At 56.5% G+C, this 14,179-nt stretch overlaps 1 protein-coding gene across 1 annotated transcript in view; it reads right to left on the bottom strand.

Moving 5' to 3' along the window:
- DNAH17 (dynein axonemal heavy chain 17) overlaps positions 1 to 14,179 on the bottom strand; it is a 97,110-nt gene that overhangs the window by 26,158 nt on the left and 56,773 nt on the right. The window contains exons 44-57 of the mRNA XM_069541994.1: positions 13,696 to 13,978; positions 13,438 to 13,611; positions 12,980 to 13,187; positions 12,393 to 12,558; positions 11,494 to 11,596; positions 10,700 to 10,847; positions 10,233 to 10,324; positions 8,337 to 8,498; positions 7,671 to 7,835; positions 7,367 to 7,558; positions 4,876 to 5,142; positions 4,000 to 4,161; positions 2,085 to 2,318; positions 831 to 995 (exon numbers count right to left, since the gene is read on the bottom strand). Coding sequence (XP_069398095.1) covers positions 831 to 995; positions 2,085 to 2,318; positions 4,000 to 4,161; positions 4,876 to 5,142; positions 7,367 to 7,558; positions 7,671 to 7,835; positions 8,337 to 8,498; positions 10,233 to 10,324; positions 10,700 to 10,847; positions 11,494 to 11,596; positions 12,393 to 12,558; positions 12,980 to 13,187; positions 13,438 to 13,611; positions 13,696 to 13,978 — 2,521 coding nt within the window. The remainder of the gene's footprint in view (positions 1 to 830; positions 996 to 2,084; positions 2,319 to 3,999; positions 4,162 to 4,875; positions 5,143 to 7,366; positions 7,559 to 7,670; positions 7,836 to 8,336; positions 8,499 to 10,232; positions 10,325 to 10,699; positions 10,848 to 11,493; positions 11,597 to 12,392; positions 12,559 to 12,979; positions 13,188 to 13,437; positions 13,612 to 13,695; positions 13,979 to 14,179) is intronic.

Genomic DNA, 14,179 nt, shown 5'->3' with positions numbered 1-14,179 from the left:
CACTGGCTCGGCTGGCGGTGCTGGGAGCGGCCCTGGAGAACACCTGGGTGGGCCCTTTTGGGATCGGGGGTTGAGGAGGGGTGGGCGCCCAGACGTTAAGCTGCATGTGAGTATCAAAAGGCAGGTCCCAGGGTTCAGGGTGCAGGTGTGGGCCCTGGCTCGGATCCTGGCTGTATCACTTGCTAATTTTGAGACGTCAGGCACACTTCCGGCCACCCTAACAGGGCTTTGGTCATGCAGCTGACCGTGAAGGATGGAGGGGAGCTCCTGGGACCCTCCCTCATTCCAGCGCTGGTGGGAAGGATTCAGGCTTCCCCCTCCTGTAGGCTGTGGGAGGAGGCTGACTCAGGCCCTCTCAAGAGACAGCAGACAATTATTGAGGTTCTTAATTTAGACCCTCAGGCAGAGGCATGATTGATGACGCAAAGCGCACGCAGACAGGGGCGATGAGAAATCAGCCCGACCACAGGGACCTTCAGCGTGGAGCCCACCAGAGTCGGGGGTGTTGGAACCTCTGGGGGCTCCCGGTGTAGGAAGTCTGAGGCCCAGGGCTCCAAGGCCATCTTCTCAAGCCTTGATGGGCTCACATGAGCATGTCCCTCAGATGCAGACCTGGTTCAGCAGAACCGGGGGCTGGGAACCTGCATTTCTTACCAGCTCAGAAGATGCCACTGCTGGGCCCTGGGAGGGCAGCCCTCTGCTGAGTCGGGGGCTTGCGTGTGCTGGAGGTGCCCTCCCTGCAGGGGTCCTGCTGGGTTGCCAGGGCCAGCAGGGAGATACTGGTCACTCAGGGAAGGCACCTGGCCGAGCGGAGCTGCCCCACCACCTACCTTGTTGATGACCTCCACCTTGATCTCCTCCTCGTCAGCAATGGCTTTCTCCTTGCTGACTTTCTCGGTCTCCACGCCCACCACGTGGATCAGCTTGTCCGCGTTCTCATTTTTCTGCTTGAGCTCTGCCTCCTGAACCGCCAGCTTCGCTTTTAAGTCGTCCACCTGGAGGGGGAGGTGAGGGAGATGGGCAGGCTGGGGTCCCGGCCAGTTGCTTACTGCTCCCTGGAGTGCATTTCTCCGTGCTCTATCAGCTTCTCCAAGGTAAGTATTCATTGAGCACCAGCTGTGTACACAGGGTCATCACAAGTATAAGACCCATTCCTGAGGCTTGGGGAGGTGGCAGTCAAGGTGGCCGGGGTGCCTAGGAGTCATGGGGAGGCTGGTGGGGTTGTGAGAGCTGGGCGTCAGGGATGAAACGCTCCCTTGGGTGCTCCGGTGAGGCCCCAAGCGGTTGGGTGGAGGGGGTACTGGGAAGTGGTGAGTGACGGAGTGAGACATCCTTCCCCATCTGGGTGATTTCTACCATCGAGGAAGCCCCTCGGGTGCTGTAACTGCCCTCTCCTGAGCTCATTCACTGTGTCCTAGGACCACTTCCAGAAGGTACATTTGAGGAAAAAGAAGCGCCCGCTGGGCCGGGCTCCTCTTTCTTTCCTCTCCAGGGATGGGGCAGGCCACTCCTCGGCTCCTGTAAGTGCTTTCTTGGACATCCCCCACCACTGTGTCCCCCTCTCAACCCTCACGGGGTGGCCGGACACGTGTAGCACCACCTGTGTCAGGGGTCGTTCCCCACCTGCACCTTTGGCCGGGAGGCAGGGACTCGGGGGCTGTTTACCAGGCCCCTTGGGGAGACGCCAACAGTGGGCAGTAAAGAGGGAGCCTGGGCTACACCAGGGAAGACACTCAAAACCAGGCAGAAGACTAAACAATTGACGTGGCGTGAAAGTACAGCAGACACTGGTCCACTGGGGCACGGCAGTGTGAACGGCACCCCAGGGTGGACCCACCTTCAAGGGCTGCACCCGACGGGGTGAGCAAGCCCCTCCAGACTCGGGGCGCCTCACTCCCCCAGGAAGCACCTGATGCAGCATCAGCATCCCGAGAGGATCTGGGACCTACGGTCACAGTCAACACCCTCGCTCTGGTTTACAAGTGGAAGTTTCCCCAAGGCGGGGATCCCGGTCCCCTTACCAGCATGTCGCACATTGGGGGATGGTTCCGGAAGCTCATCTCATGGCCCAGTTCTCCTCTTACCTGAGAGGCCGTGCTCTGCAGCTTCATCAGCCCGTTCTCCAGCCTCTCGATCTTGGCGACCAGCTCCATCCTCTTCTTGGCCAGCAGGTTCTGGTACAGCTTGATCTGCTCCAGGAAGGTTTTGGGCGTGGTGTAGTTGTAGCGCCTCTCGGTGGCCAGGTACACCTTGGACATCTCGTTGACAGTCGTGTGCACGTAGGACATGAAGAGGCTGATGGAGGCCTTGACTTCCGGCTACAAAGACAAGGCAGGCCCATTCACTCCCCAGTGCCCTGGTGGAAGCGACCCAGGGGAAGAGGAGGCTGCTGGCCATAGTGGACCATAGGGTAGGTTCCCTTACTTGCCAAGGACCCTGGGTGAGAGGTACCCCCCCTCAGTCTTGCAGCTCAGGTGCCCAGTGAGGCTCGAGACGACAAGGCCTGCAGGGCTCCCATGGGCAGTGGTGACATGGCGCCACCAGGGCCCCTTTTCACAGCCGAGGTTATGATTGTTCTGAGTCACGCATTCATATAGTCAACATATTTGAAAAACCAGGCAAGTCTGCAAGCATGTATTGGGCATTTCCTGTTGTGGGTCTGGGGGGTTAGTAACTCCTTTCCCAGCCTCCTCTGTCCTGTGTCCAGGTCAGGATCACAGCCCTTACCACCTGGGCAGCCCCAATCTGCCTGAAGACAAGCACTGGGAGCTTTTGCCCCACGAATTGTCTGAGCAACATTTGTACACGTATGCTAAGTCGCTTCAATTGTGTCTGACTCTTTGCAACCCCATGGACAGCAGCCCGCCAGACTTCTCTGCCCACTGGGATTCTCCAGGCAAGAATACTGGAGTGGGTTGCCATTTCCTTCTCCAGGGGATCTTCCCCACTCAAGGATCGAACCTGGGTCTCCTCTATTGTAGGCAGATTCCTTACTGAACTACCAGGGAAGCCCTTCTTTATCACTAGCGCCACCTTGATTTGGGAAGGTATTCATCCAACACGTGTTTCTTTGGCATCTACTTGGCAGCCGTTACTGGTGCCAGGGGTGGAGCCATTCCCTGGTCCTAGGAGGCCCCCCGCCTCTGCGTTCACTTGGGGCGTGGAGGACACATGGTCAGAGAGGCGTTCCCAGGAACGGCTCATCCCGCAGCTGAACGCTCTAACGGTGCAAGCAGGGAACTTGACCCATCTTTAAAGCCAGGGAGGAGGTTAATTTCAGGCTTATTTTATCCCACTGTATATGTGTTCAAAATAAATCAGACACAATAACCACGTGGGATTTTTTTCTAGGCTTGTGATCATTTGCATCAGCTGGGTCAGAATTTAATGATCATTTCTAGGCCAGCAGTGAACTCAAATGGTGAATGTGGGCACTGTCTTTTGATAAATGAAAGGTAAAAAGTAAAGATGACTTATATTGCCCCGTTGTACTTGTCTTGCCCTATAAAAGGCAGGTTACAGGTGAGGGAGCAGCCCTGGGCAGAGACCCTTGGGCTGAGCTGTGTTGGGACCCAAGGCAGGAGGAGAAAGTGTACACCTGTATACATGTATTCAAGTAAACACAAGCTCTGCAACAGGCTCCCACCAGGGACTATGTTCAGAGCCCGGGTTTCTCCATCTGTTCTCACGTGGGCATCACACCTCCCTGAAACAGCCCTGTGGAGCCCAGAACCACCAGCCGGTTGAAATGACCATTCCCCTGTCAGAGTGACTCAGGGCTGCAAGATCAACAAATGATGGCCTTTGTTTATAAGTCTGATATTTTGAATGTTTCAGCATTGATTTTTAAAAAATACCGCGTTAAAACATTGCTGATCTTAGTGAAGTTTTTGGTGCCCCATTAAGTTTTGCACCCGAGGCGAGTGCCTCACCCTAATCCTGTCCCTGGAGGCAAATGATGGGGACCCCCCCCTCCTGGCTCTGCGCCCCGAGACTCACCCGAATCCCCTCCGTGTCCTCAAGGAAGCGCGCGCTGACGGACACCAGGGCGTCCTCCGGCCACTCGTGGAACCAGTTGATGGCTGTGCAGTTGACCACAGCAGGGAATTTTCGTGCCCTCACTCGCAGGACAGAGCCCACGGGGGAGAAGCACAGGATCACCTAGAGGAGGATGCAGAGGCTGCTCGCTGGGGGACGGCAATGCCAAACGGCGCTGCTTCTGCAGAAATCCCATTTAGAAGGGAAACTGTGTGTGGTGTTTGTCTCCAAGTACAGAGGTTGGGGGGTGGTGCAGAGAACATTCCCCGTTCTGGGCGAGAAGTGTGGCCATTGCATGATGTGGGGGTGCAGGGGAGCCCAAGCCCTCCTGAGGTGGCCCTTGCGACGAGGGAAGGACGGCTGGGTGCCTGAGGGAGTGGGGAGTGGGCATCCATGCTGGGCAGCAGGGACGCAGGTCCCTTTAGCAGGTCTGGTCCTTGCCGGGAGGGAGGTATGGGAAGAGCAGTGCCACCTGGCTGCGGGCGGGGAGAGGAGAGGGCAGACGTCCTAGTGGACACAGACCGGAAGGGAGAGAAGGACCCAACATGCATCCAGTCTAACTTGGGTAGCTTAGCCAGCATCCCCCAAGAGGGAACGTGGAAGGTCAAGGTAAACTGATCTATTTAAACGTGCTCTATGGGGGAGGAGTGCCTACAGAAACCACTTCTTTTCGGCCACAGGGCACTACTAACAGCCCACCTCCACCAGGCAGCCCACTGGAATTCTCCTAAGAGTTTTCTACTTCCTGTGTGAGGCAGAACAGCCCCCAACTCCTCCCCGAGTGGAGACCCAGCCTAGAAGACCCCCCAGAACCCTCCAGGCCCCAGGACCCCCTACCTTCAGGTTCCTGCGCACTTTGTCGATGAAGAACTTCCAGCACACCTCCCGGGTGTCTGTCAGGCCGAGGGACTTCACCTGGGGCCGCATGGAGGAGATGATGTTCTCCACCTCATCATCCATGAACAGCCCCGGGATCTCCCCCGAGGCCAGCAGGTCGTTGATCAGCACCAGGAACTGCTCCTCGGCCACCTGGGAGTCGGTCATCAGGAACACAGAGGGAACGTTCTTCACGGCTGACTTGATGTATTGGGCAGCAAGGTCGAGCTGGACCCAAGGAAGACACCCTCAGAGGTCTTGCTGAAGCATCTCCTACCACCACCCAGGGCAGGGGGGCACCCGCAGATTGGCCCCGTAAGAAACAGCAGGGTCTGTAGATGGAGACTTAGGGCCTCGAGGGGAGGAGGCCCACTTGTGGAGGCACCGCTCGCCACAGCGCCAAACTGGAAGCATCCTCGGGGTCCCTGGGCTGCTGACACATGGCTGGCCCCTCACTCAGCTTAAAGCATTTCTTCAGAGGGTCCGGCCCAGCTCCAGGGGCCACTACTCTGGCCTCGGGAAGAGGGCTCCTAGAAGTCAAAAGCATGCCACTGCCTGGCCTGGGGACTGTGTATAGGGGCCTGGGGAGCTGACCCAGTGGGTGGGAGCCCAGCTAAGCCCTCATTCCCCCGAGTGCAGGCAGAGCGCTGGCCCATGACGAGGGGCTCGCTCTGTCTCTCCCTTCTCATTGCACCACCCGGCTCCAGCCTTTGTGGGTCGCCCGGGCTCCTGCGGCACCCCCAGCCCACCATCACCCCTGAGCACTCTCTGCTGTCTTCAAGCCATCTTCCGCTTTGCCCCAGAACACCACCACATCCTGCCCCTCCTCTGCCCAAATGTCCTTGATGGTATCTTGTTTTCTTGGGACCATGTCCAGGATTTTCCATGAGGCCCATGATGGCCCTCGGGCTTGGATTCTGACCCTTCCCCCACCTCCAAGTCTCCGGCTTCTAGTGGGGGCCCATGGCTGTTGGTGTGACTTTATAATATAGTTGTGAACGTATCTGTTATACCAACAATATTTACATTTTTAACTTCTTACTGCCACACTACTATCAGAACAATAATAATACATCTTCTAACCGTTCAGGAGTCTGCTTCCCCTAATAGGATGCCAGTCCTATAGCTCTGTTTATAGCTGTCCTTACTTCCAAATCTACAGAAGCTACTTAATAAACGATGACAAGGGATGAGTGCAAAGCTGGCTCGTCAGGGGTGCAGGAGCAGTGAATGGGGACGACACAGATCACAGAGCTGCTGTAGCTCATGCCAGGGAATAAAATAGCAACAGCCACGGGTGGTCCCAGGGTGAGGTAACGGGAACGAAGCCCTCACAAGGGCAAAGAGTATGATGCAATCATGAAGATAAAAGCAATATGATTAAGCTAACAGACTAGAAGTTGTATCAGTGGAGAAAACTGAGTACCGCTACACAGCTCTGGGTGCAAGGATTCTCTCCACTTGGGGGGTCAGTGAGGACCCGCTCGGCTCCGCTGAGAATCCACACGCTCTGATTCAATCCAGGAGGCAGGACCTACATTATGAAGATCTCATCCTGAAAGCTTGGGTTTAAAAATTAGAGCTGGCTAGTGTTTGATAGAAAGAGTAGCTGCACTGGGGACTCTGACAGGCCGGATGCTCACCTGGAGGCTGCAGTCCCTGGCACAGCCTGAGAGCAGGACTGAGAGCCAGCTGACCATCCCCATTATCCTTCCTGGGGTCCCAGCCCGCAGACCATCCCGCCCTCTTGCTGAGTTCCCAGGGTGCCAGGCTCTCCCCCCGCCAAGGCCACCTGGCCAGTGACTGCCTTGCAGCCTTGAGCAGAGGCGGGTCCCCTGGGCCAGCCTCGTCCTGGCCCACAGAAGCACCAAGGCAAGGAGAGAGGCACCGTGGGACACGGTCAAATCAATTTCAGCTCTAATCTGAGCGGCGGCCATGATAAGCTCTAGACTAATCATGTCTGACTAGCTCACAGTTCCCCGAGAGAGCAAATTTTCCGGAAAAATAAATCAATAAAAAGCCTCGGCGGCACGTCCTGGGGATGGGAGACCTGTTCGAGCTAATGTTTATTCAATTAATTCAGAGAGCAGCCCTCGCAGAACCCTGAGCAGGCTAGTTAGTACCGGTTCTGAAAGACTGAATCTGGAAAACCGGGAAAGACAAGGAGGCAGGCTGCGATGACCAGAGGCAAGAACCCAACCCCCTCACTGCTGTTATCTGAGGGGACTCCAGCTCTCATCTACCGGAAACCCACACTTCCATTTACCTTCGGCACACGGCCGTGGGCCCTGGCCAAATGTGTCCCTGGCCTTTGTCGTCTTGAGATAAAGACCCTGCCGGTGACCATCCCAGTCTCTGCGTCAGATGATCCATTTTGGGGAGTGGGAAGACTCCTCCTCCCCCGCCCTCCTCCCACTGCCAAGGGTGGCTTATTGAGAGGCGACGCCCTCACCTTGAGGTCTGGGATCCCGTAGCCCTTCTTGAGGGTGATCTGGAACACTTCCAGGGCGCTGATGTACGCGGCCAGGCGGGAGAGGCTTTGCTTGCCGCTACCGCCCACCCCCACCAGCAGGGCGTTGCCCCGAGGGGACTCCAGGATGCGGTTGATCCTGCAGATGTGGGCCACCGCGTCCTCGAACAGCACCTGAAAAGAAGCCGGGCCAGAGAGACCCCAGCTGTCTCACCGGCAGGACGCGCCTCCCTCGCTTGTCTCCTGGCCCCAGCCCCACTGCTGCCGACTCGAACCCCCGGCTCACCAGGTTCATGACCGCATTGACCTCGTTGTAACTGTCCAGGACTTCCACCAGGAGCTTGTTCAGAGGAGCCAGGTCAGTAACCGGCAGGTATTTGGGGTCTCCAATCCCGTGAGCAAAGTGGCAGAAGATGTTTGGTTTGGCGAATAGGAGCTCATCACCGAGATCCTAGATGTCAACAGTGGGGGGCGAGGGGGGAGACGCTGTTCTGGTGGCCACCACGGGCCCACGGAGCCCAAGCAGCAGCCCTGGCATCTTGCCCGACGGCCTCAGGAGGCCAGGTCACGTCTGCTGGGGCCCACACTGATGCTGCCAGGGGCCCTGCAAACTGCTGGGCAAAAGCTCCTGGTCTGTGTCCCAAAGGGAATGAACAGTCCAGAAAAACGATTCTACCATGCAAACCCCAGACCCACCGGTGGAGGGTGTTGCCCAGAGCAGAGCTGTCTCTGCTGGAGGGAGAGGTCTTCAGCTCCTGACCTGCTGAGAGCACCTCTCCTCCTTGCTTGGGCCACACCCACGTGGCAGAGCCATCTCGGGGGACCCAACGTGGTCCTTCCCATCCCCATCCCAGGGCCCTTGCAAGGAGGCGAGGATTGTTGGGGGCCCCTACTCTCCCTGCCCCTCAGAACCTTCCTGGGTTTGGCAGGGCGGCCTAGTGGCCTGACTCACATCAAAGAACTTCTTGGTGGAAGCGATGGTGACCCTGCGCAGTGTGTCCTGGTCCTTCTCGTCCACCATCTTGTCGCCGTACACACGTTCAGCCTCATGCAGCCAGAGGCGGACGAGGTCCAGTGGGAATTTCAGGATCTCTGCGGTAGAGAACAGGAGCCCCTGCCCCAGACGCGGGATGGTCAACATCCTTAGGTGTGTTGGGAGGCAAGCCAAGTGCCGCACACGGATCAAATGAGAACAGTGGCTGCTTTCCCAGGAAGTAATATGGTAGAGTGGGACAGTAGCCACTCGGGGCCCAGGAAACTAGAGACTTCCAAGGCCACAAGTCCTGGAGGCTGAAGCGGGTGTCTGTGGTCTGAGAGATGATGGGGGGGATCCTCTTCACCAGACAGGGTTAAGGGCTGCCCCCTCTAATGGGGTGGATGGTGGAGAAAAGGACAGGGGTCTGATCAGGTGTGAGCCGACTATGGGAGGCCTCGAGGCGGCCGTCAAGCTCAAGCTCTGCAGCCAGCCTACCCGGCCTGGCCTAGCTCAGCTCTTTGCCAACCAAGTGACCTGGCAAGTCCAATGGGTGCTTATTTTCCAGGCCCCTGTCCTGGGTTCTGGGAGTGTAGCGATGACGGGATGGACTCTGCCTTCATGGAGCTCCCCTTGTAGCGGGGAGACAGAACCAGACAAAGTCACATGGTATCGCCTGCTGTGATGTGTGCTGTGACATACACGGGGACGGTGGGACAGGGTGTGTGGGGAGGAGGAGGGGCCTCTTGGGGGCACGACGTTTGAGCTGACACTTGAGATGGGAGGAGATGGGTGAGACTTGACCTGCCTGAGCCTTGGACTCCCCATCTGCAAAAATGGGGATATCTGAGCATTATGTGTTGTTTGGAGGAGGAAATGGGGATGTAAGTGGCCAAACCCAGTGGCTAGTTCAGTCCATCCATAAGAGGAAATACCACCACCACCACCACCATCCAGACTCACAATGTCCCCATTCCCACCATCACATCACCACCACTATCACCATTACTACCACCATCATCCGCACCACCATGACTCCCGCCATGATCATCACCCCTGTCATCACCAGCACCACCATCACCATAGTTACCATCACCACCATCATCACTACCAGCATGGTCACCATCAGCACCATCACCACCATCACCATAGTTACCATCACTACCAGCATGGTTACCATCAGCATCAGCAACCACCATCACCACCATCATCATCACCACCATCATCACTACCAGCATGGTCACCATCAACACCACCATCACCACCATCACCATAGTTACCACCATCACCATAGTTACCATCACCACCATCATCACTACCAGCATGGTCACCATCAGCATCAGCACCCACCATCACCATAGTTACCATCACCACCATCATCACTACCAGCATGGTCACCATCAGCACCATCACCACCATCACCATAGTTACCATCACTACCAGCATGGTTACCATCAGCATCAGCAACCACCATCACCACCATCATCATCACCACCATCATCACTACCAGCATGGTCACCATCAACACCACCATCACCACCATCACCATAGTTACCACCATCACCATAGTTACCATCACCACCATCATCACTACCAGCATGGTCACCGTCAGCACCACCATCACCACCGGCACCATCATCATAGTTACCATCATCACTATCAGCATTGGCACCATCACCATAGTTACCATCATCATCATGGTCACCACCCTCATCACCATCTGTCATAACCATCATCACATCATATCTCCCTCCATCACTGTCATCCATCCATAGGTCACTTTGCTTTCTCTCCTGAGAACCGCAAGGGAGGAGAGCATCCGTGGATCAGGCATTGGCCGTAAGGTGGCATTACATAGCGCTAAGAGAGCAGTACCTGGAAAATATTGGAGAGGTCCCTGAGGTTGAAAACATAATGAAACTTAATGGCCGTGGGAAGAAACGTTGATGTCACTTTCTGGTGCAGGGCTGTTCCAGGAAAAAGACACATTGATTCTTGTGCACTCCTAATGGCCTCAGGAAGTGCAAAGCTTAAGCTATAGTTTCTAAAGCAAATGGACTGTGAGACGGTGACAATTTAAGTAAGAAATCTGCAGGGGGAGGGATTTTGCCGCTCTACTCATGTGTCAATCATTGCTATATACAGAATTTCCTATCTTCCGCCTCCCCCATCGAGCAATTGGATCTCATAATACCCTCCGTTGAAACATAGCGTCATTGAAAAAAAATATTGATTTGAAAGTATAAATAAAATATTTAGCAGAGGAAAGTATGAAGCTGCCATTGGCCTCATAATGCAGCAGGTCTTACGGACAGGAGAGGGGGCGAGGCTGGCCGGCTTACCCAGGGCGGAGGCCACCAGGTGGCTGCTCATCTTCTGGACCACAAAGGGTGCCGAGCGGTAGGACAGGTGCTGGCTCAGGATGGTGCTGTAGATGCTCATGAGGGCCTCCTGGCCCGGGAAGCTCACCGCAAACACGCAGAAGTGGCGCTGCCCAGAACAACCAGAGACCCTCGTCAGGCCGAGTGTGGGGACCAGCTTGGGGCAGGGCCGCCTTCCTGGGGAGCAGACTCTGTCCTTATCTCCTGATGTCTTGTGGGCATGGTCAGAATGGACAGGTTCCCTCAAGCCTTGCATGTGCTGAGAACCACTCCCCCACCACCGCCTTAGATACTGATTCCATCTCAAAACAGCCAAATTCACATCCCGCTCAGGGACAACTTGGCAGAAGCCATAGAGTGTCTCAGCGCAGCCTGGGCTTACATGTCAGATCTCTATCTGTCCAAGGTAATTCAAGGTGAGGTCCTGCCCGGATTACAGACACAGCACAGGATATCCTGCTAAGTCTAAATTTCACACAGAAAGTTTTTAGTACAAATGTATCTCAAACATTGTATGGGATGTGATTTGTTGTTTATCTGAAATGCAGATTTGCCCAGGCATCTGTATTTTCATTTGCTAAATCTGGCAGCCTCTTGACATCCCCACGAATGTGCTGCTATCTGAAGGGCTGGGGCGTGCTCCAGGGAAAGCCAGCCTGCCGCCCCTACCACCCCACATCCACGCTCTCATCCTCCTTGGACAAATGAGCTTCGGACTCATGCAGCTGACCGAGATGACTCCGGTTTCTGCCCACCTGAAGCCTGGGGTCGATGGTGAAGGAGCCGGCAGTGGGGTTCATGCACGCCACGTACTGACAGTTGTGGACGTCTTTCAGTGTCAGCTTCTGTCGGTCATACCTGCATTGGGGAGGCCAGCACCAAGCCCTGCCGCTGGTGCCCAGGAGCCACCCCAGCACCCCACCCACCCGGGTCATGCCTTGCATATGGGTTAAAAAAAAAAAACAAACCAAACACCTTGGGACTTCCCTGCTGGTCCAGTGGCTAATACTCTGCACCCTCAGGGCAGGGGCCCCAGTTTCAACCCCTGGTCAGGGACTAGATCCCACACAGCGCAACTAAAATCCTACGTGCCTAAACAAAGATCAAGTATCGCGCACGTGCTAACTAAGGCCCGGTGCAGCTAAATGAATGAATGAATGAAAATGAAAGTGAAGTCGCTCAGTCGTGTCCGACTCTTTGCGACCCCATGGATTGCAGCCTAAGAGGCTCCTCTGGACGTGGGATTTTCCAGGCGAGAATACTGGAGTGGGTTGCCACTTCCTTCTCCAGGAGCTCTGCCCAACCCTGAGATCGAACCCGGGTCTCCTGCATTGTAGCCAGACACTTTACCATCTGAGCCACCATAAACCTCAATAAATATCGATTATATGTGAAATGGCCAACTGGACTTCATGCTCTAGAGAAAAAAAATTTTTTTTTTGAGAAAATTTTTGAAACAAGAAGCAATGGAGTGGCTCGTTGTGCAGGCCTGGGTGTACATTTCAGCTCAACTGGGACTCTAGGGAGGCTGGCTGACCCCTCTGTGCCTTGAGTGCCCCACCCCACAACCCCCCAGGCCTGAAGCCCCATCAGCCCGGTCCTGTGTCCCAGCCCTGCCTCCCTGCCCGTGGCAGACCCCTCACCCCCAGCCTACCAGTGCCCGTGGTCCATGTGTTGCCGGATGAGGGTGTGGGGGGCCACCGTCCCGTACTTGTCCACCTCGGGCATGTTCATGTCGTCAATGAAGTAGATCAGCTTTTTGGTGCCTGGCGGTCCGTAGTTCCGCCCTGATTTCTTCTCCAGCGGCTTTTCGAGAACCCCTAGAGAAGGGAATGGGGTAGCCCCCACGGTGCCTGGTCGATCCCAGAGGCAGCAGCCTAAAGGGTAGCCCTGGGGGCCACCAAGGACAGGCGGGTTGGACTCCAGCCACCCAGGGAGGGAAGGAGAGAGGGGTGGGCACCACGGCTCCCAGGCAGGGGGGCAGAAAACTTGTGTCCCATTGACCTTGGGCCACCCGAGACCGGCTGTGAGCTCCCTGTGGGATCTGGTACCCCCACTATGGGGACAGAGACCAGTGGGTGGGGGGGCGTGGGAAATGGAGAGGCAGCTGTTGAGCTCCTGGGGCTGTGGTAAGAAGGGACGGGGCAACTCAGAGTGGGATCGGGGGCCAGCATGTCAGACAAGAGTGACCGGGTGTGTCCAGGCCAGGCAGTGAGCACCTGGGCTCATCCCCGACCTCACCCTGCAGCATGGCCGAGGTCGTGTAGAAGTTGAAGGGCACGGCCTGCACCAGGTAGTCGTCGGTGCTCAGGCTGTCCAGCTTGTCCCCCATCAGCACCGACTTGCCCGTCCCTGCGTTCCCCACCAGCATGACCGGCCACGACTTCTCCATGAGCAGGTCCATGAAGTAGCGGATGCGGATGGTTTCTGTGGTGTGCACCAGCGAGGCCTGGTCGGGGGCGGAGTGGGGCGGGAAGATGTCGGGGGAGGAGCCATGACCTCAGACAGACCCGGGCCTCCAGGTCCCACCTCCGGACAAACTTGCAGACCTAGGCAGTGTGTTAGATCCCCCAGTCGTACGGAAAAGGTCCTACTGATGGAAACTGTTTGCGACTGGATGTCCCGATGAGAAGTGTGGGGTGGGGCTCTGAGTCCCGCTCCTCAATCGCTGCCCATCGTCACTGTTCTGGGCAGTTTACCTGCAGCGGGACGTCGGGGTCCAGCTCGAAGGCGGGCACTTTTTCTGTCCACGGCAGGAACTTCTTGGTGTCAGGGTCTATGTAGTAGTCGAAGACTGTCCCTTGCGAAGGGAACTTGATCGTCTTAAATTCGTTGATCCACCACCTGCTGAACTCGACCCGATAATCTACAAGCTGTTGGGAGACAAAAGGGAGGCTCAGGAAGGGTCCCCCTGGGAGGAATGCCGGGAGAGCACAGCTGGGTGGCCGGCTGCTCACCTGGTCCTGGAACATGGCCCCCCCGAAGGCCCAGAAGCAGGCGAACACGAAGTAGAGCTCATAGAGCTCCTTGGCGGAGTCGGGGGGTGTGTTCTTCTCGGTGAGGAGGCACTCGAGCAGGTAGAGGATCATCTGGGTGATGGTGATCTCAGGCACCGGCGTGATCTTCTTAAACCCGAAGCGGAGCTTGTCCAGGCAGGTGGGCAGGTACTTGTCGAAGAGGATCATCAGGTTGGCCTTCTCCGACTGCACCTTGCGCCTCTCAATCCAGCTGCTCACCACGCTGGGGAAGGCAGGAAGGTGCTGAAGGACCAGGCTACCGGGTGGGGTCCCTCTGGTGACCCTCCCCTTGCTGAAGGCTCCCACGTGATTCTGGTGCTCCTGCCTGGTGACGGGGCCAGTCCTGAGACCTTCAGAGGATCAGATGAGGGCACGCTCTTTCCCTGGGATTCTAGCTGTGGGGTGCTGTCTGCCTAGAACAACT

Source organism: Ovis canadensis, chromosome 11 (assembly GCF_042477335.2).
Source record: "Ovis canadensis isolate MfBH-ARS-UI-01 breed Bighorn chromosome 11, ARS-UI_OviCan_v2, whole genome shotgun sequence".
NCBI classification, from domain to species: Eukaryota; Metazoa; Chordata; class Mammalia; order Artiodactyla; family Bovidae; genus Ovis; species Ovis canadensis.
Note: the sequence above shows the minus strand (reverse complement) of the source record. Positions and strands in the feature narration are given on the sequence as shown.